Source organism: Phyllopteryx taeniolatus, chromosome 9 (assembly GCF_024500385.1).
Source record: "Phyllopteryx taeniolatus isolate TA_2022b chromosome 9, UOR_Ptae_1.2, whole genome shotgun sequence".
In the NCBI taxonomy this organism is placed as follows: Eukaryota; Metazoa; Chordata; class Actinopteri; order Syngnathiformes; family Syngnathidae; genus Phyllopteryx; species Phyllopteryx taeniolatus.
This window is the reverse complement of record NC_084510.1, coordinates 733558-759798: the sequence shown is the minus strand read 5'-3', so window position 1 is coordinate 759798 and position 26241 is coordinate 733558. Positions and strand designations below refer to the sequence as shown.

At 44.6% G+C, this 26241-nt stretch overlaps 2 protein-coding genes and 1 long non-coding RNA gene across 4 annotated transcripts; 2 read left to right on the top strand and 1 right to left on the bottom strand.

The window, feature by feature from the left end:
• Nucleotides 1-89: 89 nt before the first annotated feature.
• On the bottom strand, nt 90-25965 carry LOC133483774 (uncharacterized). 2 transcript variants are annotated; one of them, XR_009790199.1, is made up of 5 exons: nt 24953-25965; nt 15726-15837; nt 11196-11333; nt 1740-1898; nt 90-436 (listed from the first exon to the last, which is right to left on the bottom strand). It is a non-coding gene; the product is annotated as an uncharacterized LOC133483774 (long non-coding RNA). The 2 variants fall into 2 exon arrangements; XR_009790200.1 differs by lacking the exon at nt 11196-11333.
• On the top strand, nt 1164-15176 carry LOC133483770 (transcriptional repressor scratch 2-like). The gene is made up of 4 exons (XM_061785462.1): nt 1164-1406; nt 2655-2792; nt 10490-10658; nt 12891-15176. The coding sequence occupies exons 1-4, from the start codon at nt 1245-1247 to the stop codon at nt 13619-13621; spliced, it is 1200 nt and encodes a 399-aa protein (XP_061641446.1). The 5' UTR covers nt 1164-1244; the 3' UTR covers nt 13622-15176.
• On the top strand, nt 19345-23896 carry LOC133483773 (transcription factor 15-like). The gene has a single exon (XM_061785471.1). It carries the CDS (start codon nt 19760-19762, stop codon nt 20309-20311), a length of 552 nt encoding a protein of 183 aa, XP_061641455.1. The 5' UTR covers nt 19345-19759; the 3' UTR covers nt 20312-23896.
• Nucleotides 25966-26241: the final 276 nt, after the last annotated feature.

Here is a 26241-nt window from a genome sequence, read left to right as displayed (position 1 = left end):
ATAAATGAGCACTATATGCATGAAAACAATGGTCGCTTCTCCCAATCAGTTCTGAATATGTAACAATCTGCTCGTTCCAGAAAATTATATACAGTGGGTACGGAAAGTATTCGGACACCCTTAAATTTTTCACTCTGTTGTATTGCAACCATTTGCTAAAATCATTTAAGTTCATTTCTTTTCTTCAATGTACACACAGCACCCCATATTTACAGGAAAAAAAGACGGAATTGTTAAAATGTTTGCTGATTTATTAAAAAAAAAAGAAAAACTGTTAGGTGTGATGGACAGGATGAGGGCTGTTGTCAATATTGGAATCCAACACACACCAAGCCAAGATCTTCCTCCCATCCCCCCTCACCAGAAACCGCCATAAAAAATCTGACTGATATCGGCGGGGTCTTATCCAGAATAAGTCAGACCCCATTTTTCATCCCTGTAATTACAAGGGACAGAAAGTTGGTCAAAGAAATATGGCACAAAAAAAGTAGAACTACAAACTTAGTGAGGATAAAATGGGAATCGATCAAACCATTGTCTCCAATTATCTCTGCATCTTTCCAAGATCAGGTCACTGGGTAATCAATGTTTATTAATAGCATCATTACAACCAATGACTGACTTTTTGCTACTAAATGAAACGTGGTTAACAGAAAGTAGCTGTAATACCATTTTAAATGAGGCAACTCCAGCAAGTTTTCATTTTATGAACAACTGTCGAAGAGGGAAAAAGGTGGTGGTGTTGCTGTTATTTTTAACTCATTATTTCAGGGTAAAGAAATGATACTGGTTTATTTGAGCTCTTTCGCATATTTCAGTCTTTTTAGTTAAAGGTGACCTAAAGGTTATTGTTTTAATAATTTATAGGCCTCCAAGATGCAACGGAAAATTTATGGAGGATTTTTCAGAACTACTGTCAGTTATTTGTACTGACTATTTTGTCATAATGGGAGACTTAAACATTCATGTAGCACAATAACATGGAAAATAAATCGAAAGAACTCTCTGCTATACAAGACACATTTGACCTCTCTCAACATATTAAGAGTCCAACCCACACTCCAGGTCACATCTTGGACCTGGTCATCTCTCAGGATGTTGAAATTCTATGAGTTGACATGAAGGATATGGCTATTTCTGACCATTTGTGTGTATTCTTTGAATTACAGATTCTCCCAAAAGTTCAGACAACCTCTTTGTCTATTAAGAAAAGGTACATAAATGAGAGCATCGCCACTAAGTTTATGGAGACCATTGCTGTGCCTCAAACTGTGAATGCTGAGACAGTTGATGAAATTTTGGATAATTTCACCTGGAAAATCTCAAATGTCATGAATGCTGTCGCTCCTATTAAAACTAAGACAATCTTGAGGCGACCTAGAACACCGTGGAGGAGCACAATGATGGTAAAGACCTCTAAATCAAAGTGTAGGAAAGCAAAACATAACTGGAGAAAAACTAAACTCCAAATTGACTACGACCTCTACAGACAAAGTCTTTGTAATTTTAACCAAGAGTTAGTCAGGGCTCGACAGCAACACTTTTCTGTAATCATCAGTAAGAACTTCAACAATACTCGCACTCTGTTTGCTGTGGTTGACAAGCCCCCCCCCCTCCCCCAAATTAGCTCCAGAACTCCTAACAGCAGATAAATGCATTGAATTTGCTTATTTTTGTTAAAAAATACAATCCATCAGGTTAAATATCAGAGGAGTGTTGGTGGTCTGATGGTGACCCACCCATGTTCCATGGGTGCTGGAGCGGTGGCAGCTGGTGCCCACCTGGGTCACCTGCTCTGGCTGCTGGTGGGGGCGGTGGGGCCCCTCTGTCGCTCCTCGGGCCCGCTTCCTCCTCTCGTTCAGGCATAAAAGGGATGCTGATCTTCCATTCTGCTCCACCTAACAGCCAAACAGGACAAAAAAAAACATGAAATTAGCCAACATTAAAATAAATGGAAAATATTATAAAATATATATAAAATTATGTCATTAAGAAATGTTTTGTAGCCACTTTTTACAGACTGTTGAAAATATGAATCTCTTGTTTTTCATTCCTTTGATAATTTCTTCCTTTAAACTGCTGCGTTGTATCAAAAACTGTTTTCAATCCCCGACCTCGTCTGTGTGGAGTTTGCAAGGTAGGATAATTGGAGACTCTAAATTGTCCGTAGGTGTGTCGAGGGACTAACAATAGGATGAAATGTCCTTATAAATGGATGGATGGGTAGTACTGTACCTAAAAGTTGAGTACAACTCAACTGTATTTGAAAATGAATACAAATGTACTGTACTGGATTTAAAAAAAAAAAAAAAAAAAAAAAAACATTTCAACTGGTTGTATGCATAACAAGCTTCATTCTAATCGTGTATGTTTGACTGTATCATGTCATAAATGTAAATTTTATCCATCCATCCCTTTTCCGTACCACGTATCCTCATTAGGGTCGCGGGCACGCTGGAGGCTGGGTGCACCCTGAACTGGTCGCCACCAAATCGCAGGTTGTAAATTGTATTTGTATCTAATTCGTGGACTCTTTTGGATACTACTCTTTAAGAATCATAGATCTGACAAAGCATCTGAATATTTCTTGATTAATATGTCAAATTATACTTACTCGCATTCCTAATTATACTTATCCTGTTCGGCATTACTAGGAACTGGCGAGCCCACACAAGCCAACGTCATGCGAAAGGCAGACCGCACGCCGGACTGGTGGCCGGCCAATCACAGGCCACATAAAGAGACTTGACAAGCATCCGCACGCAAACTCATGCTGCCTGCACAGACGTCAGGTGAGTGAACCCCTTCAACCTCAGTGACTTCAGTCACAACAAAAAAGACAAAACAATTTAAACTTCATATGCATTTTCCAGGTGACATAATATCAGACTAAAATGTGTACAAAAAAAAATAAATGGCTTGAATACAGAACGTACGTAGTGTGTCTGCCTTCACAAAAACTTCCACAGTCAAGCAACATCATGTTGTATTCTTAAGACAACAAACAGATGTTACGCAAAGTGATATGCATTTAAAATGACACTGAATGGAATGTACTGTATCATGTTTTTGGTCACGGATGCTTCTGTCCAAGGTTGGTCCGCAAATGGGTTTAGTGTGGGCAAAATTATGATTAAAACAACTCTTTATTTATATGGGAGAGTAAACATTGAACCATTTTGTGCAGTGAGATCAATCATATATAGTGGATAATTGAGTCATGGATATTTCCTCATCCCATTCCTAACTAAATAATGGAATGGGAAACGCGCATCCTAAATCCCTAGGAATCACTTTTGCGATCATTTTAACAATTCATCTCTGACATCACCACATAGCTTCCTCTTTCCTGGATAGATTTGAATTCTAGCTTCTTCTTTTTCCTGCCTTGTCCTAAACCTTGTTTGTGTTTGTGTTTCTTATGGCTTTTGTCTACCTCTGGAATATGGCAAAACAAATGACCGACCATTCGTGGTCAAAGCTCTGCTGCATTCAAAGGAGCGCGTATGCTTTTATCGACAGTGAGCTCGACTTTCGGATTGTCATCAGGGTTAGACGCACCGCTGTATACAATACCGCGTTTCTCCTCACACACAGCAAAGCAAAGCAAATGTATTTCTACAGCGCATTTCATACATGAGGTATTTCAATGTGCTTTACATGATTAAAAGGCATTTAAAAACAAAGAGAAAAAAACACAAAGAAAACATATACTTTGAAATCCATCCATTCTCTGAGCCGCTGAGTGCCGGAGCCTATCCCAGCTGTCGTCGAGCAGGAGGCGGGGTACACCCTCAACTGGTTGCCAGCCAATCGCAGGGCACATACAAACAAACAACCATCCGCACTCACATTCACACCTACGTGGCAATTTAGAGTCTTTAATCAACCTACCACGCATGTTTTTGGGGTGTGGGAGGAAACCGGAGTGCCCGGAGAAAACCCACGCAGGCACGGGGAGAACATGCAAACTCCACACAGGCGGGGCCGGGAATTGAACCCCGGACCTCAGAACTGTGAGGCAGACGCTCGAACCAGTCGTCCAGCTGGTTAAAATCCTTGCACAAAATACTTGCATGAGAATATTGACAAAGACTTTACAGAGTTGAATGTCATCTGCCTCCTTTTCATGTTGTGTTGTTCATGTGTCCCGTGTACAGTACCGAGTCCACAATTACGTCAGTGGCCACATCTTATTGTATTGGTCCAGTCACTGTTCAAATAATACACTAACTATTATAATGTGCAGGGTATGTGATTCTGTCTTTTAGAGTGACAATGAGAGACATCCAACCCTTTCCCACACTGCTATTGAATGAATAGTTAGATGTCAAAACGTAAACACGTGTGGTAGGTGTGTTCCTTCACAGATGTTCAGGTAGCACCAGTTTAACTGTAGATCTCAGAGGAGCGACATCCTGCTAACCCAGTCTGACCAGCTCCATGCATGCCGCTTGCTCCTTTGAGCTCTGTGCTGACTTAACTACTTACTTCTTCCCGCTGAAGCTCCTCTTGATCTTTTTATATGAATTCGGTGATCTGAGAGTCGTGCATCGGATGTAGCCGTCACGATGTTACTGGGTCAACTCAACTAAAACCTCAAAGATTATTCAAGGTTTCCAATGCCAAAGGTGCAAATACAAATACTGCCGCTGAGAGGTGGTGTCAATTTACCATTTGCTCTGTTCTTATTTATAGTTTTGGCATGAATAGATTTCAATGGCTCCACTGCGTAACAAAAAAAATACCAATGAACTAGAGTGACTTTGGGAGAAATTTGAGGGCAGGGCAGGGGTGCAGTAAGCGGGAGAAGAGTGATGACAAGGGCCCTAGATAATCGGATTCTCCATTTGTGGCATTGAAGTGGTGAGGCCAAAAAGTGATCATTTAGTCCCAGGGCCCCAAATCCCAAGAGTTGACCCTAGCACGGGTGGTCGCCAAGGCTGCAAATTCTCTCCCAGTGTGACTGAATGTGACATGGTGTCTGCTGCCTCCTGTGGGTTGACTCACCAGGCCCTGCGTGGGTCCATAGTGGGAAATGTTTTTAGGTTTTGGAATGTCCCCTGCTACAACCCACTAATCGCACCCACCCACGCACGCAGCAATTACAAAATCCCAGCAGATGGCCTGGAGACAAAGAGGGTGTGAGGATGAGAGCCCCCCCAACAACTAGCACAAATGCACCTTGTCCAGCAGGCACACACACACACACACTCTCCTTTTCTCTCTCTCCTGCTCTCTCTCCAATTCAAGACAAATCTACAGCATCAGCTTCATTTCTTGTTCATGTAGAAACAGCAATTTAACCTTGAATTGTCATCCTTGTTAAATTAACATGGAGACATTATCCTAAATGATTCCTGCTGTCCTTTATCAGTTAAGAGTTCCCATTTGGGCCCGCCTGGCAGGTAATTCTCCTTTTGACAGTGCAATTGAACTGGCCTACACTGAGGGGCTATTTGGTGAAGAGCCATTTAGGATAAGTGCTCTCAAGGCCAGCCAATGATACTTGGAGAGACAATGTCACCCTCACTGGCACTATCAGTTGATTATGTGTTGAATTTGAACCCAAAGGAGGGGGGTAGGGTGGGGGTGGGGGGAGTTGAGTGGTTGGTTGTCATCAGCGTAGGAGTGAAAGGTCATTCCACATTGGAGGACACTGTGGCAGGTTATAAAGGGGTTATTCCAGGTGTTTAGACACTAAAAAAAAAGAATCCCACCGCCCCACTCGTCAGTAGCACTGCCTTGCTCATTTTCTCACATCCCATCCTTCCCTTTTCCGTCTTCTCTTGGTTCGTTATCGCATGTCCTCAGCGGGTGCCCCCGCCCCCCAACCCTACAAATGTCTTGTTAATGTTACTCTCACAGCTGAACCCTGAACTGGTCGCCAGCCAATCGCTAACTTCTTGCAACATGGCAAATATACTGTACCTGTTCAGTGTAAACAAATTCAAACAGGTATATGTTGTTTTGACTCAACCTGTTTATTAGCGAGTCTGCTGTTTAACTAATGTTAGCTAGTAATGAGCAGTCAACTTTTTGTGACGCTTGTCTGACGAGACAAACTGGCGCTACTGCTTTTGTCATGTAACACGTCACCGCTATTTTTGTTCATTTTGCTGTGCTGTCAATGCATTTCCAACAAACCTGCGAGTACGAGGTGCCATTACAAAGCTCTCCGACCCTCAACGTCTCATTGCGATGTCAGTTTGGAACTGGGGTCAAGCCAGCCTCCGCTCGTAAACAAGAAGTCAAGCCAGCCGCCCTAATTTTTGTTCATACTAGGTATTACGGTAATAAGTCGCCAACTAGCGGCGAAAGCCACCTTCCAAATAAAAGCCTACCGCCAATAGGCCGACAGGGACGTCAATGCTTCGGATTTAAAATAATGATATTAAAAAAGCTCTCTGTTATAACGCAACCGGGAATGCAACCAGCAAGGTTCATTCGAATCTTGAGATGCATTAAATAATAAACTTTATTTGATATCTGCATACATGAATGCAAGTATATCTTTTATCCCCAAAATATAAAAAAGAATCCCATCGGTATCGCAAGACCAGTCCTGATCTGTGGGACATGAGACCACCAACGACTCCACGATATTGTATTTCAAAATAAAAGTCTCTGAAATCTGCATATTTGGCTGTCATCACACCTGATTTAAAAAAAAATCTTGTGGATTACTTCTATCATCTGTCATTTCTCTACTGCCGCTTTTTAACGTGCATCGTTTCCTTCTTTTATTGAGCTTTGTGTAAAGCAAATGAGTTACAAATTGATTCATGGGATTGCTTTAATATTTTGGTTTTTCTAGTTTTCATGGCGTTCCTTATCTAAATAGCAATAAAGCGATGGCAGACATCTGTAAGACGGTTGGTTTCTTTACTAAAGTAAATACATTATTTACAAATGCAAAACAAATTTCAGTCACGCTAATCCTGTTTTAGGGTTGTGAGGGAAAATACCCATTTTCCAGTTTTATACAAGTTAACAATTCTTAATGGTAGGTCTTCTGCGAGGTCTTTGAGCAAGGCATGCTCCACATCAGGACAGGAGACAATTCTAACCTGGTGTGTGTTTTTTAAAGCTGGCCAGATCAGCTTGAAGCCACACCTTCAATCTTGTCTCATTGATGACTCGGTTGCTGTGATGAGCTATCTTGGAGAATATGGAGCCTCGAGGTTTATCTCCTTTGTCCTCCCTGTCCTGTGAATGTTTACATGTTATAACCTCAATCCGGTTATATTTTTCATCATAGGAGTCTTTTAGCCGGCGGCACGGTGGACGACTGGTTACAGCGTCTGCCTCACAGTTCTGAGGACCGGGGTTCAATCCCCGGCCCCGCCTGTGTGGAGTTTGCATGTTGTCCCCGTGCCTGCATGGGTTTTCTCCGGGCACTCCGCTTTCCTCCCACATCCCAAAAACATGCAGGGTAGGTTGATTGGAGACACTAAATTGCCCGTAGGTGTGAATGTGAGTGCGGATGGTTGTTTGTTTGTATGTGCCCTGCGATTGGGTGGCAAGCAGTTCAGGGTGTACCCCGCCTCCTGCCCGATGACAGCTGGGATAGGCTCCAGCACGCCCGCGACCCTAGTGAGGAGAAGCGGCTCAGAAAATGGATGGATGGATATTCTTTTCTTCTTAAATTATCCAAGAAGCGCTCCCTTCACGTTGACATTTGGCATACAGGAGGTTTTATTCCCTCGTTGCACAGCCTATCGTGTGAAGCTGTTCGTCGATGAGAGCGAGGAACATTAGTGGTCTCTACTGACCGGCATGATGCTAACATTGTCATCTTGCGATTACAGTGTGCATGACATACTTGCATTGTCTGCAAGATGAATATTCAGCTTAAATATAAACAAACAGATGTGGCTTTCTAACAAGCGTTAGATTGTCTAATGTTGATGTTCTTTTTCTGAAATGTTACATTTCAGCCAACTTTTTTCTCGTTAGTCAATCGGGAGGCCTGCAGTTCTTTAGATGTTGTCCTGGGTTCCATTGTGACCTGTATGAATTGGATGTAGTCAGTGAAAATTAACTCAGCTTTCCAAAAAAATGTGATTAGCCCGACTTAATTCATGAGTTAACAAATATGTTTTTACACAGAGCCAGGTAGCTTTGAAAAACATTTTTCCTCCTTAAAAAAAAAAAAAAAACTACTCTATCCTGACCCTTTAACCAGCCTATTTTATGCTGATAAAGGAGGCTGTTGAAAGTCATATCCAGTGACTCATTTTAATTTTTTTGTTCCAGACATAGTGGAGCGGAAATAAGCAGGGGCGTCCATGAAAAAAACGTTGCTTGGATGGCAGCATGTTTCTCCAAAACCTGTATGTACCTTTCAGCATTAATGGTGCCTTCACAGATGTGTAAGTTACCCATGCCATTGGCACTAACACAGCCCCATACCATCACAGATGCTGGCTTTTGAACTTTGCGTCCATAACAGTCCGGATGGTTCTTTTCCTCTTTGGCCCGGATTACACGACGTCCACAATTTCCAAAAACAATTTGAAATGTGGACTCGTCGGACCACAGAACACTTTTCCACTTTGCATCAGTCTATCTTAGATGAGCTCAGGCCCAGAGAAGCCGGCGGCGTTTCTGGGTGTTGTTGATAAATGGCTTTTGCTTTGCATAGTAGAGTTTCAAGTTGCACTTACGGATGTAGCGCCGAACTGCATTTACTGACATTGGTTTTCTAAAGTGTTCCTGAGCCCATGTGGTGATATCCTTTACACGATGTCGGTTTTTGATGCAGTGCCGCCTGAGGGATCGAAGGTCACGGGCGTTCAATGTTGGTTTTCGGCCTTGCCGCTTACATGCAGTGATTTCTCCAGATTCTCGGAACCTTTTGATGATATTATGGACCGTAGATGATGAAATCCTGAAATTCCTTGCAATTGTACGTTGAGGAACATTGTCCTTAAACTGTTGGACTATTTTCTCACGCACTTGTTCACAAAGAGGTGAACCTCGCCCTATCTTTGCTTATGAATGACTGAGCAATTCAGGGAAGCTCCTTTTCTACCCAATCAGCCTGTTCTCCTGTGGGATGTTCCAAACAGGTGTTTGATGAGCATTCCTCAACTTTCTCAAGTCTTTTTTGCCACCTGTCCCAGCTTTTTGGGAACATGTTGCAACCATAAAATTCTAAGTGAATGATTACTTGCTAAAAACAATAGTTTATCAGTTTGGACATCAAATATCTTGTCTTTGTAGTGTATTCAATTAAATATAGGTCGAACATGATTTGCAAATCATTGCATTCTGTTTTTATTTGTTTAACACAACGTCCCAACTTCCTTGGAATTGGGGTTGTACTTATTTCAGCCTCTCTGTGTTTGTGTGTGTCTGTGTGTGTATATATCGTCATCACAATGCACTTTATTCACATCGCAGGGTATGCTGCGATGTTGGTGTACTGTAATATACAGTAAATCAACCGTAATATTCAAAGTGACCAGCAGAGGGACAGAGATAAATTATTTTGTTAATGCAGTCAACTAGAGCTGCGAGGAATGCAAAGTTATCAATGTCCTTTCACCATCGGTCCTGTCATACAGTGTTGCATGTTTTTGTTTGTACATTAAGGCGAAAGGTCCTGCTTTTGTTTTAATTCCTCATTTTCGAACACCATTCAAGCAAGTTTTTGAGATTGTTGGGTGAAAGGTCGCCAGCCAATCGCAGGGCACATAGAAATAAACAACCATTCACGCACGCATTCACACCTAAGGGCAACTTAGAGACCTCAATCAACCTGTCTATCACTGCAAAAAATAAATAGAAGTAAAGATTTCGTGTGATTTCCAGTTTCAGATACTGTAAGTGTGGTCATGATCAAAGACGAAGGTGGCGTGTGTTCGGTGTGGTATACTGTAAACCGTTTTCGCTACTTCATTGAGAGACAATGGTCGACAAGATGTTTTGTGTCGTGTCGCCCGCGTGCCCCCGCACATCTATTGTCCCCACTCGGACGGGTGAAAGGGGGAGGAGCACGCGGTAGGAGTTGCGGCGGTGATGCTTTCCGCTTTGGTTGGGAGAACGCACAGACGGCCGGCGTTAATGTGATGCGTGTCCCTCGGGGCGTTCGATGGATTAATGCTAAGCAGCTCCCTCCGCCGAAGCGCCACCTGATCTTCGGGGCTCGTGCCCCGCACATAAAAGGCTGCAGTCGTGCTGAGCTCAGCTCGTTGAGCCGTCTATCCCCCCGCTTCCTCCGCCCCTTAGCTCTTTCTCTCTCTTTCTGTGCCTCTGCCTCCTCCTCACCGCTTTCCATCTTCATCTCCAGCCTGTCGATACTTTTTCTGTTCCTGGTGTTTTTCACACATTTGTTTCCCCTCTTCTCTTCCCTTCCTATAAAGCTGAGCTCATGCGGACACGTCAAAGCTTTTCTGTACTTTGTTTGCCGTTTGTTTGTCTTTTCACATTTGTCCATGTGAAGTTGCTGAGGCTGAAGTTGTCGTTTTTTTTTTTTTCTTAGTTCGGGAACAAAATGCCCCGCTCGTTTTTGGTGAAGCAGCCCAAGGTTCATGATTCCCTGCCTTCCAACTACTATCACCACAGTCAGCATGACTGGGATGATTCCTGCTCTGTGACACGTGCCATCACAGAGTCAGCCACCAACTTGGCTGTACATCTGAGTGAAAACGGTGAGTTGATTTGCACTTCTTCCCGAATACTTCTGGACTGCAAAAACGCGAAATATTACCAAGCGAACGCATCTTATTTCTGTGAATTTATTCATTTTGTCCCTAAAAATCTGCCAACGGAACGAGTATAAATTGACTATCAAAAAAAAACCTCTTGTATCTTAAAACTAATATTTTTGTCTTGCTGAAAATTTGGGAAAAAAGTCAAAACTATCTTCAGGTAAGATGGTTTCACTAGAAATAAGATACATTTTTGCGTTTTTGCCGTGTCGTCTAGTAGCATTTGTTCATTTCGGGATGCTCGAAGAGGTTGTTTTTTCACCGGCTCCGTCAGATTAATGCTCAAAGTCGATGAAAGATCGGTCTTTGGTTTTAGCTGAATTTGGGACTCCAATAATAATGCTGATGTGTGTACAGTATGTGGGATTCAAGCTTTTGTCGGCTCCAAATGCAAATCACAAAGAGACATGAAACGAAAACAGACCGCCGCATGGGACCGAGTCGCGCTTAAATGCTGCAGGTGCCCTCGAATCTCACCTCTTCTCGCCCCCACCCCCACTTCGCTCATCTCTCCGTCTGATCATGCAGGATGTTAGGTAGCCACAGGGAGTGGGATTGCGGCAACACAATCCCCGTGTGGAGCGGTCAGAGGTGATTGAGCAGGATGGGTATCGACTGGAAAAGAGAGAGTGCTGCAGGTAATCTGATAAAGTGCCACATGAGCAGTACATTGGCAAGCAGTAGATTGTAATCGCTGTGAGTTGTGATATTAGCAGCATGCGCTGCTTTGTATTTGGCGGCGAGGAGCATCTCAAGAAATGCACGACCGGATTTTCCACCGAGCCCATTTGAACGGAATCATCTTTTCCCCCCAGATTCGGGGTGCCAGCTGTCTTCTTGCCTTTGTTTTTGTGTCTGTGGCGGTGGGGCTCAATAAAACCACAGACCGCTGTCAAGATCCCCCCACCCCGAATCACACGCTCGGAGATAAAGACCCTCCTTTTCCCCCTGGGCCAAAACGCAGCTCACCACCTGTCACTCGGTTTGACCCATTAGCATACTCACGAACCCCTTCAAAAATGGGACAGCTCGGCACAATGATGTGATTAAAATGATTTAGCGGGGGGGGGGGTTCCCAGCTAAAACTGAGGCGCTGCGCTTTCACGCCAGCGATGCCGCCCCAGCTGTGAGGCGGCGACAGGTGGAGCGATTGGGAGCCAAATGCTTGCACTCGGGATGTTTTGCCAAAGTCAGCACATTATGTTGGACTTACATTCCTACATAGTCCTTTCTGAAAGGCTTTTTTTTTTTTTTTTTAAGGTATTGTTGAAATCACAAGCTGTATTGATCCGGACGACTATGCACTAAGGACTCATGAATATTTCATACTCAAAGCCTGCTGAATCGGCCTCTTACAAAACGCTTCCTGTATTCATTTTTGTAATTAGATGACGAAGGACTCCGTTTCGCGCGAGACAGTAGTTTCATTCAAGCCTGTCCACAGCGAGTGAACAGTCCTTGTACAACAGTGCTCCAGGTGACACTTCTCACATTGGCCATTTTCATATTGTATAATTTATAATATAATTTGTAATAACAGCACAGACATGCAATAGTTGTGACACTCTCACCAAATCATACAATCATACATGTTCGTTCATGACACCATTTTGTTGACTGCTGCTGCGTGAATGGAAAATGGCTGCCTCATCCTGGCACTTGACCTCACAAATTCCTCCGGTGGATTGCCACAACATAATGGGGCTCTTCCCCAGTGGCGCTAACCAGAAAGAAAGTTTGAGCGGGTTTGTAAACGAAGCACAAAATGTAACTCTGAAGACACGAAGACGCATTTGTGTTCGTTTTCACGGAAAAAAGGGCAGATCAAGCAATTGGAGAATAATCCGATATATGCAAAAATGTGTTATGAGCATCGTCAGAAAACATGTTGCAAATCGTGACATTTCATTTCGGACGCCTAATGGTGAAGACATTTTGGCATTCAAAACTTGAAAAATCTTTTTTTCCTGAGAAACAATTAGGACCTTTTTATGGATAACAGATATCAGTAAAATGTATTGATTTGAAAAGGTTCAGCGGGCCTTTCCTATTGGTCACTGTCATCACCGTCATCAAATGTAGCGCTACAGTTTTCATTTTGGTGAATGTTTTGAGTCAAAGAGTTGGGGATTTCATTTCCTCCTTACGTGAAATGTGTCCTTCTTTTCCCAGGCTACATTCGGGATTACGTAATGTTGCAAAACACCGAGATGTCCAAGGCGGCCTCTGGGGCGTCGTACTCCCAACGATGCGTCGGTGGCAGCACCGGGGACGAATTCTCCGACCGTGACACGGACGATCCGGATAGCCCGGTCGAGTCAGAACCGGTAGCGAGCGCCGTCGACGCGTTCCTCGTTTCCGACGGACGCTCCGGCCGGAAGTGTCCGTCGGACGGCGGCGAGAGTCGAAGGTCAGCGGAGCGCGGTTCAAAACGTAAAAGCAAAGGTGGCCACGTATGCGGTGAGTGTGGCAAATGTTACGCGACCTCCTCTAATCTGAGCAGACACAAGCAGACTCACCGTAGCCCGGACAGCCGGCAGGCCAGGAAGTGTCCCACCTGCCGCAAGCTGTACGTGTCCATGCCCGCGCTGTCCATGCACATGCTGACCCACGACTTGAAGCACGGATGCACGCTGTGCGGTAAAGCTTTCAGCCGGCCCTGGCTCCTGCAGGGCCACATGAGGTCCCACACTGGCGAGAAACCATTCGCCTGCGCCCACTGCGGTAAAGCCTTCGCCGACCGCTCAAACCTCCGCGCCCACATGCAGACGCACTCCGCTTTCAAGCGCTACGCGTGTAAACGCTGCCGCAAAAGCTTCGCGCTCAAGTCTTATTTGAACAAGCACTACGAGTCGGCGTGCTTCAGAGGGCGCCGAGCAGAGGACGGCTGCGGCTCGGACTGACTGACTGACAAGGGAACCGTTCCTGCCAAGAGGAATACTGCTGGCTCATCGCACGCACGCACGCACGCACGCATACGTAATCCCGCCTCTTGATTCATGCGGCAACATTTGAATGATGATTCCAACTCTTCAGGAATTCTGTGCCAAGGGTTATTTGAATTCTAATTGAATCCATAATGGCAAAGACACTTGTGGAAAAAAAAAAAATTCTAATTTAGCAATTTCTTTGGTTTTACATGGGTCGATGTCTCTGGATGATTTTAAACTTTAGGCATTCATAGCAAAGGGGATCCTTATTGAAATGCTGGTGGCTCACCGAATGAAGGGGACATGAGTGCATCACGGTAAAGACATCCAAATTGTGCGATTACACAATTCAAACTCTCCGATGATCCCAACTACTCACGAAACCCGTTGCACTCTCGTCTTTATACTTTGGTGAACACATGCAACAGTTCTGACACTTTCACATATTCGTTCATATCTCCGAAATGGCACCATTTGTTTTGCTGTCCGCTATTGTGCGAATACAAAATGGCTGCCTCATCCTGTCTCTCCAGTGGCGTTAAACGCTAAAGACAGCACGAGTGACAAACACTGACCGTTTGGAAAAGAACCACCGAACAGAGGATGTTTTCGTGGGAAAGGCATATGAAGTAATAATCCCCAAATGTAAGGAGCATCTTCAGAAAACCGTGCAAATCATTCAACTTCATGTCGGACACCAAATGCTGGAGACATTTGGGCATTCAAAGATGGAAAAATGCTACTTTTTTTCTTTCGAACCAATTACCTTTTGATGGATAACAACTGCCAATAATTCAAATACTCATATCAGTAAAATGAAATGATTTTCAATAGGAAATTTGGTGGGCCACGTCTTCACCATGATTGATCAAATCATATAAAAATGATTCACAATTTTTTTTTTCCATAAATTTGATTTCAATTCATTCATTCCATTTACATTCATTTTTTTTTTTTTCATCAACATTTTTAAATTGAATAATGGTTTATTTTTTTTGTATGCATTAATTTGGTGCGGCACCGACCCTTGTGAGGCGGGGAGGAGGGGGGGGGGGGTCTGCATTCCAGGCTCCAGCCTTCCTGCGCTTGTGTGGGGTTTCTCCGGGTACTCCGGCATCCTCCCACATTCCAAAAATATGCTTCTTAAATTAGGTGAGGACTAAATTGCCCTTAGGTGTGAATGATTTCTTTTTTATTTTTGCTGTACTGGAGTCGCTAGGCTGATTTTAGAGGGGCTAAAGCCTCGACCCCCCCCTCCCACCCTATTGACAAAATCATTTTCAGGGCTGGGACACCCGAATCCACTGAAAGTAGCGACGCCCCTGGTATACCGTAGCGAATGTGCTCTTTCCCTGCGATTGGCTGCTGCAACCCTAGCGAGGATGAGCAGCATACAAATTGGACGGATGGATTCATTTATTCAACTATTTCTTGGTATTTATTCTTATTTATTGTGGGACCGAATGAACTGGAGAAAAGATATTCTGCCGTATTATATTTATTCTCGCTCATCAGCTTGGTGAAAACAATAAAGACGATGAAATGAAATCATGTAATATCCCTCTCGTTTATTGGTGTTTGTCAAATTATGCAAACAATACACAGTAAACGGCTTCAAATGCACAAATACAAGAAAAAAAACAGATTTTTTAAAAGTTGTTAAAGCTGTGACAAACTCAAACATAGTATATGTATATGATATATATATATATATATATATATATATATATATATATATCTACTTGCAACTGTAATGGTTCCTTCCAGCGCATTCAGTTCACATGACGTCCTCACATTATTTTCTAATTTAGTTCGGTTATCCCCGCTTGCATCCGAAAAGTCTTTAAGTCACGTGTCACGCTGCATTCACACCGGACGCGTTTTGACATTCCACGTGGCGCGGTTACATATGGACAAGTTGCCATATTAGGTGAAAGGAGCAAACGTATAAAAAAAAATTTGGTTATTTTTCTGATTTTCAAATCATATCACACATATGGAGTCAATGTTGGCCCCTCCCAGAAAACTAGAATACAGCTGAACTCGGTCAGTTTGAAAAGAATTGAAAGCCGTTTACCTTCCGGCTCGCCCTTTTCCCACACAAACTCGTGCGCTCGTGTCACTCGTTTAAGGTGATCGGCAACTCAACTATGCGGTGAACTTGGAGTTATGAGTTGTAGACGCTGAACCTGAGAAGCACAAAGAATTCAGATCATTACAAACACAATCGGCGTCCCCAGTTATAACAGCCATTATTATTATTGTGGAAAAGAAGAATGGAGTGCAAAAAGCGTGACTAGAAGAAATGCATCATTGTGTGACGGTGCCTTTTTCTCTCTTATTCCGCTTCGGAACTGATAACACCCCTCCCCTAACATCTCTGGGTTGGCTACCGACAATATATATATTTCTATATTTGGTTACCCCTTCTTAGGCGGCACATCTGCCTGTTCTGAGGCCTCGCCTCTGCGGAGTTTGCATGTTCTCCCCGTGCCCGCGTGGCTTTACTCCGGTTTCCTTCCACACCCCAAAAAACATGCGCGGTAGGTTCATTGACAACTCTAAATTGCCCGTAGGTGTGAATGTGACTTGACTGGCGACCTGTTCAGGGTGTACCGTGCCTCTCGCCCGCAGTTAGCCGGGAGAGGCGCCAGCATACCCGAGTGAGGGAGCAGAAGCGGTGCAGGAAGTGGATGGATGGTTACCCCTTCTCGCCAACAGAGGGAGCACCTCGCAAACTCAACCCTGGCCTCCTTTGTGGTCGAGTCAGAATTGTTGCAGAAAAACTCAACGGTGTTCAACAGCACTGCGGGTCATATCAGACGCACCCGCGTCCTTTCATTCATGTCTGGAAATTGCTGCGGCCCGACCACAGGGAGCTCGCCGGGTCAGGAGTCATGAGAACCGGGCGTGCCGCTCCAGACCAAGCTCCATACTAAACTCTCGGTGACCTTCGGCCCCTTCAGCCTCGTGGGAAATAACAAGTATGCGTCTCAATAGACCTCGGCCTGGATCCAGCTATTTTAGACACAATGGTCAACACTGAAAACTTACAAGCCATGCGATACACACATGCACAGAACACATACTAAAAGTTGGGAATACTTTTGCTCATATTAATCAATAAGAGGAAAATCCCATTTCAAAAAATGGAATTAGCATCTTCAGAAAATGTTGCAAATTATTCAGTTTAATTGGGTCCATAACGCTAAAGACAATCTGGCATTAAAAGTGTGATATACATCACTTTTGGACTTCTTTTCTGAGAGACAAGTATTACTGCCAATAATTCAAATACTCCAGTAAAATTAATTAACTGCTTACCAATGAACAAGGAGCACATGACTGGCGTCTCCACAACACGCGGCGGCGGCGGAGCCTTTTTATAGCCTCCTTCATCAGACCTCAACGCAAGTCTTTTACAATATGTCAGACAGAGATTTACTACCAACTCGTAGATTTGGATGAAGCCGTTATCAGCAAAAGCCTTCCCTCAGACGTCCCAGGTGGCTTTAGAGGAAGTGCTGGAGAAGCACCAAAAGCAGGCCCCGTGGACATTAAAGGCCGCAGAGTGGCGTTCGCGAAACGAATTGTCGTCAGTGAGTCAACTTCCCGGATGACGCGATGTTCTGTCAGTTTAGGGGTCCCGTAGGAGAAGATGACAACCTTGCACATCAGTCCGGGATCAAGAAGCAGCTGCTTTCTCAAGCTAGCAGCCCCACGGGGTAAAGAGGGGGCCCTCGGTTTACAAAGGTGCACAGCATATTTCGTCTTTGCAAACATCGCACAATGAAACCCTTCTATGCCACGAATAGACAACAATGACATGCAAAACAGTATGTATGGCGGTCACTGAGCGCGCCTTGTTTTGCAGCGTGATAATGTATCCAAATTATTCCAAATTCCGCTGCGCAGACCAGTCCATCGCGTGGCGTTTGCAACCCGAAATGCCGACTGTCGCCACCTTTGTACACCGAGGAGCATCTGTGCGCTACCTTTGAATCGAGATGTGGATGACTGAGGCGCTGACGCCGTTTGTTGAACTTTTACTGACAAAATGCCCCGCCTGCCATGACAGCTCAGCGGGTCAGGATCTGTAAAATACAACTGGAAAGGACGTACGGGAGTGAATGGAGTGGTCGGATAGGAGCAAGGGTCCAATAAAAAAATCATGCTCTGGCTACTGTACAGAGTGGCCAAATTTTGCTTTACTCTTTGAGAAATGGATCATATACAGTAAAAATCAAAAATATTTCACGATTTCTAGCCTGTCTTTTATGGCCGACGCCATTTTAACTCAGCGCGCATAGTTTCTGTTGATCATGGATCAGTGTTCGGCGTCCGACAGCTGAGCCCAAGGAGCTGCGCAGATGTCCATGGCAGCACCGCAACTGAAGCAGAAAAAGCTGAAGCTCCGGCGCGCCCGCGACCCGCGTGACGAGAAAGCGGTACAGGAAATTGGAGTATTTAAACATTACAAGTGTTCACAACGCACAATTGAATAGTTAGCTTGATTTCGAGGCCGTAGTACATATGATTCCAAAGTGGGACTTGGCAGAGGCGCCCAGGGAAAGAAAGCGCAGTGGGGTCGTGCTGCCGGCAGGCCGAATGCGGTAACGCACCACGGTGTCCCGCTCTATGAGCGCGGCCAGGTTCTGCACCGGTCACGGCTGTTAGTGCGGCCGGACGCAGGTGGCCCGCTTCGATGTGTTGAGATGTGGTGCTTGTAAAAACGGGCGCTTTGATGGGACGTCGCTCGCCGCCACTCAGTCCCACTCTGCCTGCGTAGCACGAGTCAGTCTGGAAGCCATTTGCTTAGTTTGCACCAAGAACGTTCAGGCTTCATCAGCCTCCGCATCTGGCTGACAGTTTATTTACCCTCAGCACTTAACCCATCACAGTGACCCTCTGAGGACACGAGCCAATCCTGGGCTCAACCGTGTTTCCGCCATACGCACTTTTTAACGCACGTACAGAAGGAACAGTTCCAATGTGTCTCATTTGGTCCTTTCTCTCATTCCGCGTTGTCGGCGGCTTTCATCCGGATCGATCACTGGACGCCGGGCGGCTGCATGTTCAGGCGGGGCCCTCGTGGGGACCGGGACGACCGCGGCGCCGGCTCAGGACGGAGACATACGCGGGCGCGTCCGCAGACGTTTTCGGGGGCGGGTGCTCAAACCCGAAAAAGGGCACCCATTGCCAAAATTATTCATACGAGTAAGAAAAAAAAAAAACTGTCATATGTATTTAACTTATTTATTGCTGTTGAAACTCTCAAGTCAATAGTACAATTACTAAAAAAGGAGGTGAAGTGAAGCAACAGTGGCTATAAAAAGTCTACACACCCCTGCTCAAATGCCAGCTTTTGGTAATGTAAAAGAAATTAGACCAAACTAAATCATTTTCAAACTTTTCCACTTTAATGTGACCTATGACCTTTACAACCCAATCAGAAAAACAAATCTTTTTGAGAGGAGGTGAAAATAAACAACAAGATAATGTGGTCTCACCAGTGAGCACACCATGTTAGAACTGGGGATATGGCTGGCTTCGGAATTAACCGCGCACGTTCAAAGTCATATTAGGTTGCACACACATGCCACCATTTAAAGTATCTCTGATGTACCCCAAATACATTTTCACATTTTCTAGTAGGCCTTTTCTGCCATTTTTGTCGTCACATCTCCCAACATAACCCGTGCTCTGCAAAGATCTCTATTGCACAGAAGGGTCCGAAACATTTGCGAAGCATCGACTGAAGCAGGAACGCCGCTAAAACGGTCATCATGACAAAGAAAATAGGGCAGTGACATGACCGAGAACTGGAAGCCGTATCTTATCTAAGACGGCCTTTTTTTTCCAATCCAGGCCAGGGCAAAAGGGCAGGTGCTTGAGTACCACCCGGTGGGCTATGTGTGCACGCGCCCGAATGTAGGGCTATTCCTTCCTTTCCGGAAGGGGTCGACCCCGCCCCTGCAAGAGGGCCCACCCCCGCCATGGAAGACACTCCCGCAATACGTCTCGCAGAAAGGGGCATTTGCCTCCTTTGCGTGCAGCTGTCAGACTGGAGAGCAAGAGAGCGGTCTCGCTCTAATCGCCACGCTGAGGCCGATGTCCGCGCATTCCTTCTCCTTCTCCCTCTCCGTTGAGCCGACCCTCGCGTCGGACGAGGACAATGGGCACCGCGGCGAGAGCGAAGGCAGCGCCGACCGGGGCTACGGCGGCCCCCGGCGAAACGCGGCGAACGCTCGGGAGAGGCACCGGACACAGAACGTCAACACGGCTTTCGGCGCATTGCGGACACTCATTCCCACGGAACCGGTGGACCGGAAACTGTCCAAGATCGAAACGCTGCGCCTGGCGTCCAGCTATATTTGGCACCTGACGAACGTGCTGGGGGTGGACGAGGAGAGAGAGGACGGCGCGCCGTGCCTCAGCGCCGTGTACAAGGAGGGGAGGGGCGGCGGAGACCCCGGACGGCCCCGGAGCATCTGCACATTCTGCCACAGCAGACAGCGGACGGGGGCAACCGTCGCCGCCCGCCGCGAAAGGAGAGGCGCTTTCGGAGAAGGACGCCAAATTGGCAGAAGTTCAGAAGAAAATCTAACTATTCAAGTCATCATTCCATTCGAATGTATCAAATCCAAAAGAAATTGGAGCTAAATAAATATTGCACAAACAATTGTGACTTGAGGGGAAATTTTCAACATCAAAGAGAAATACAACTGAACTGTGCTGATGCACCCAAAGGGGCCCGGGCGCCGCATTTTCAGAATGGCCGCTAGAGAATACGACGTCCACAGAAATCCAGTGATTTTGTTGCTGTTGATCATACCTCTGCGAATGTGTCTTAATCACGGCATTTTATATATCAATCTATACAAACGATACGTTAACACAGGAAATATTTTCTTCGCAATCCAGGCCTTCTGTCTTTGCCACTGAACCTAGCAATGTTGCCTTTGGATAGCAGCCTATCGAGTATACTGAAATGATCCGAACACTGCAGCTTTGAAATATTCCGACTGACAGCGCTTTCCTTCCTTCGGAGGCAAAAGACGGACGAGACCGTGTGAAAATTCAATTCCACTCTCGATAAAACTCTCCCCTGGAATTGAAAATTGCACCGCCCGCCACCAGAGACCCGAGACTCTTTACCAGCCACTGTTCACTTTGTGATATTGATTTTGTCATTTGATTTATTTATTTGTTTTTGCCCATGAAGAGGCATCACCAAACAAGATGAGTTGCGCCTCTACTAATGCTTCACAATGCCAACAGTGGATCATTTTAATGTGGGGGGAAAAAAAATCAAGTATGAAATAGCAACATCATTTGGTGATCAGTTCATGTTTATTGTCAAACATGGTAAATTTCATAACGCTAGTCCAATACTCTATTGTTTATGTGCACTCAACTACTAAGAAATGCTGCAAAGTCAATCATTCACTGAATATGAAATGATACGAAAGGCTCGTAAATGGTTTCTGCAGCAGGCCTCACAAACAGCTGCGTTGAGCCAAAAACAAAAACTGTATGAGCAAAACACTTCCACGGTGTGACTTCAGAGGAGAGCAAAAAGAATGTTGGAAGAAAATAACTACAGAGCTAGTATTTCTTCTTCCTGGCCATTTCCAACATTACCCTCTGATGTTTTTGCTGCTTTTGCATTCACATTGCCTAATGTGTCCGGCAGACAATTATTACATGGACGCTATTAAAATTCACCACTTTTGCTTGATTGCTCAACAGCGTCTGATGGCGGACTGATCAGCTCGCCTGATGTTTTGGGAGTCAGCACAGCTTTTTTGTTTCATCCATGAAAGTGTTCACCAAATAAAGTTGCATTTATAGCACATGCTAAAGCAATAGCAAACCCTACTTGGGAAAGCAGCGATTAGCTCCACATTTCATACCGTCATCAGGGAGATGTATTTGTTTTGTTACTTTATATTCACAAATGTTCTATAGATCCCCAGTCCCGGCCGGGTGTAATGAGTGAGAGGGAACCTACGTCATTTAGGAACATTATTATGCTTGACTTTCACATTTACATAAGAATGAAATATATTTTGACACGTGTATGGCATCGGATCTTGCTTGGCTCTACATGTTGCACAAATCTGTGTATGACAATGCAGTGCTGTGAAATCCATTCATGTTTAAGCCTTTGTTCACTTGTGTAGATACTTATACAATTGAAAAACAAACTAAACATTTAGATTATAGCTAGTTTTAGCTGTACACGCATTGTTTTTAGTTCAATCCTGTTTTTGGAAATTGGTCCTTTGCACAGTCCGAGGAAAATAACGACAATCTCGGACACTACGGAATCAACACATTGATTGCATTAGGATAGTATTGATTGAATTTTTTTGACAGACTCATTCTAACTTGTATTATTGTTGTCATCTTTTGCCTGTAATTGCTCAGGGGTGGAAACCTGCACGGGGATTTCCAGTGTGGATGAACTAATCAATCTGAGTAATGCCGAAGAATCACAACAGAGGAAGCCATTCATCTTTTCCCTCAGTGCGATCACTGTGGAATCCTTGTGTTTCAGCAGTGCCTTAGCGCGGTTTTGAGGGTGGTAGTTCATACGGAGTGCCAATTAGGAAGGTATGAATCAGGGTCAGCTCTGGGAATAGCATCCAGGCACAACAGGAAAGACACAAATTAGCTGTGTTGCATCTATTGTGATGGCTGATGACATTGCTGGACATATGCCAACGAGCTGAGCCACAAAATGGAATAATCACAGTTAAAGCTGCACATTCCAGCTGAAAACACTTCAGTTTTTCCAGGTCCTGCTGATTCCTGATTCCCGAATGAAAGGCAGACTTTCCTTTCATCGGAAAAGAGGACCTTGGACCACTGGCCGACAGTCCAGTCTTTCTTCTCCTTGGCCCAGTTGAGACTCTTCCTACGTCGGCTCAGGCTCAGTAGTGGCTTGACCCGGGGATCCAGACAGTTGTAGCCCATCTCCCGGATGCGTCTGAATGTGATGGTTTTTGAAGCTGTGACTCCCGCCTCATTTCACTCTTTCTGGATCTCTGCTAGATTCTTGAATCTTCTCTGTTTGATAATCCGCTGAAGCCACGGTCATCTCTTTTGCCGGTGCATCTTCTCCTGCCACATTTTGTCCTTCCATTGATATGCTTGGACACAGCACTCTGTGAACAGCCAGCCTCCTTAGCTATGAACTTTTGTGGCTTACCCATCCTATGGAGGGTATCAATGATGGTCTTCTGGCCAGTTGTCAAGTCTGCAGTCTTCCCCATATTGAACCCAACTGAGACAATTTTAAAAAATTGACGCAGTTATGGAAATAAATAAATGTTTTCATGATATTCAAATTTTTTTGGAAAGGGTCTGTATGTATGCATCTATGTACGTATCTATGTATGTATGTGCCGTGAAAGCATTGGCCCCCTTCTCAAATTCTTATATTTTTGCATAGTTTCCCCACGTTTAATGTTTATGATCATCAAAGAAATGTAAATATCAGACACATATAACCCAAGTGAACTTAAACAGCCTTTTTTAAAATGGTGATTTCATTTATTAAGCAAAAAAAACAAAAAAAAAACTATTCAGTTTCCTGGCCGTGTGCTAAAACATAATGGCCCCCTAAACCTGGTTGGGCCATCCTCAGCAGCAACAACTGAAATCAAGCCTTTTCTATAACTGGCAATGAGTCTTTCACATCTCTGTGGAGATGTTTAGGCCCACTCTTCCTTGCGGAATTGTTTTCATTCAGCAAAAATGGAGGGTATTCGAACATGAACCGCCTTTTTAAGATCACGCCACTGCATTTCAATCGGATTCAAGTCCGGACTTTGACGAGGCCGCTCCAAAACATTCATTTTGTTTTTTTAAACCGTTCAGAAGTTGACTTGCTGGTGTGTTTTGGATCGTTATCCTGCGGCAGAACCCAAGTGAACCCATTGCTGTTCTCTTGAGGTCATCTTTGTAGGCTGGCCACTCCTGGGAAGATTCACCACTGTTCCATTCCGGTTAGCGGTAGTTTAACCCCTCCCCTCGCCGACACGACTGTCCACTCCCTGTTTTAAAATTGTAATCCTGCAAAATAACTCCATTTTGAAAATAAATGTACCTTTAATCTTATTACGTTTTTTTCTGTAACTGTAATAGAATACAGGTACCCTTTTCTGTAATGTGATTATGTAATCCCGTTACTCCCCAAGCCTAACAATAGTCGATCCAAATAAAACTTCCCTTAGGGTCCGTATTTGGCCAGGGGTGGCCCTGTGTGTGGGGAAAGGCAACTTACACCGATTTACACATGACTCTGTTAATTGTGACATGAAACGGAATGTAGCCAATCAAGAAGCGTCCTCAACAAGGACAAGGAAGTGGCTGTAAATAAAAAGTCTCTCCTCCTCCTCCTTCTTCTTCGGATCACATTTTATCATGTGAGATTTGTGCCCTGGTGGCAGGGACGGAGCTAGACTTTTATCCTTGGGGTGGCCAAGACTATTTCAGGGGGTCGCAGACTATTGTTACTCAACCAATGAATTGCAATCTGAAGGCCTCTTTATACTCCCGCGGTCAAGCGGCCGACAATGCCAGCATTGCATCACGTGACCGACGAATTGCCGCGCGTGGCCCCTCTGCGTAGCTTGAAAATAATTGCTGCGAGTCGAACGCCGCGGGGAGCATCTCTTGTGATTGGTCCGTTATAGTCACATGCTGTGATGACCTACTCAGCGTGCCCCTCGGTTCTACATACCACCTACGCCGCCGCCTTCTCGATCAATTTTGCAGCATAGTTAAACGTATCACCTGGTCATCTAGGTCCATTTGTTCTAGCAGACGCTGTTTCACGGTCGCCATTGTTGTTGCTTTGTTCCTTGCTACTGAAAGGAAAGTAAAAACGGCTAAGAGATGGCCCAAAAATGCAGAGGAAACTCCACCCTGTGGTGTCCTAGCCAATACCAGCAGTAAGCGACACTCTCGACCTGGAGGTGAACTGCAGTACATTGTCAAAACTGCACGTGTGGGTTGCGCTCGAGTATAAAGGCAAACTACGCGCCGGATAGCCGCAGTGACGTCAGCGCGGTCGCTGTCTGCGCGAGTATAAAGAAGCCTTGAGTCTCTAAATGTTCCAACGTACATACTAAGCACACAGAAGATTAGGTTTGTGCGCATAAATTAAGGTTTATTAATGTTTACAACACAGTGTACACAAAAAGACAACTTCAACAACTGCAACAATTTTTCAATAACCAGAGTAACCCACTCACAGTTACTCACGCACACACAAGATATTTACTCAGTTACCTGACTTGCTTCTCTTTAAAAAGAAGTTATATGTCTTGTCCCCCTGTCTTTCCATTTCTCAACAGACCCTATGGGGAAAAAATAGGCCAGTTTTGTTACTCTTAGCATCACTTATAATTGAACAATGTTAACAAATCCCCACTTAAAGCCTAAAAAACGTCAGGGGAAATAGACCACTGTTTAATATTCAAACGTTCAGCTTCTCAGTGGTTCCCAACTGGTTTTGCCTCAGGACCCAAAATTTAACTTAGTCATTAAGTCACAACCTACATTTTTGACATTCTTTAGCAACTCAAATTTATTTCACACAAAAAATAGCCCAGTCATACAAAAGCCTTTATGCTGAAAACATGAAGTTTATCTATATGAAACATGAACAAGCAGACTTCTTTTTTTTGTAGTTGAAAAATGCAGACTTCTTGAATCAAATAATAAAATAAAACAGACAAAATACTGAAATAAAAAGGCAGAATTCACTTGAATTACAGGTAGGCTATACCTATTTGCTGCTTATTGAAACACTGCAAGCGCTGAGTGATAAGTTTTCGTTTTTACCGCCATGAGATGTCACTCCATGCTAACTTTAGCTTGATACCCGTGGCTGCTAGCAAAACGATCTGCTATCTGAACACAAAATTGTTTCTAAGCAGTGACTCATTAGGTAGGACACCACAGTCGTAAACCTTACTTTAGAATGACGTCGTAGATTATCTTCTTCTGCGGCGATTCTTCTTCTTCACCTAATAAATGTGGACTACAACTCTTTGTGGTACATAGCGCCAATTACTGTACAGGAGGGACTTAGCAGTCAAAAGGCGTCACTGATTTCAAAATGCAAACAGCTCCTTTCGGCAATGGTTTGGACACGTCCAGAGGAGAGAGAGTGAGTATATTGGTAGAAGGATGATGAGGATGGAGCTGCCAGGCAAGAGAGCTAGAGGAAGACCAAAGAGAAGGTTGATGGATGTCGTGAGGGAAGACATGATGGCAGTTGGTGTTCGAGAGGAGGATGCAGGAGATAGGCTCTCATGGAAAAAGGATGACACGCTGTGGCGACCCCTAACGGGACAAGCCGAAAGGAAAAGAAGAGTGCCGCGATATGTCAATGATCTGGGGGGTCCAATCATATTTCAGGGTGGTCCAGCGCTACCCCCGCCTCCCCTCTGGCTCCGCCCCTGCCTTGAGGACCGGATTCTCGGTGGGTGGTAGAACAGAAAGTTTATTTATTTATGTGGTGTTGCGACTCGCACACCACACACGAAACAACCACCACGGTTCAATGCTTGATT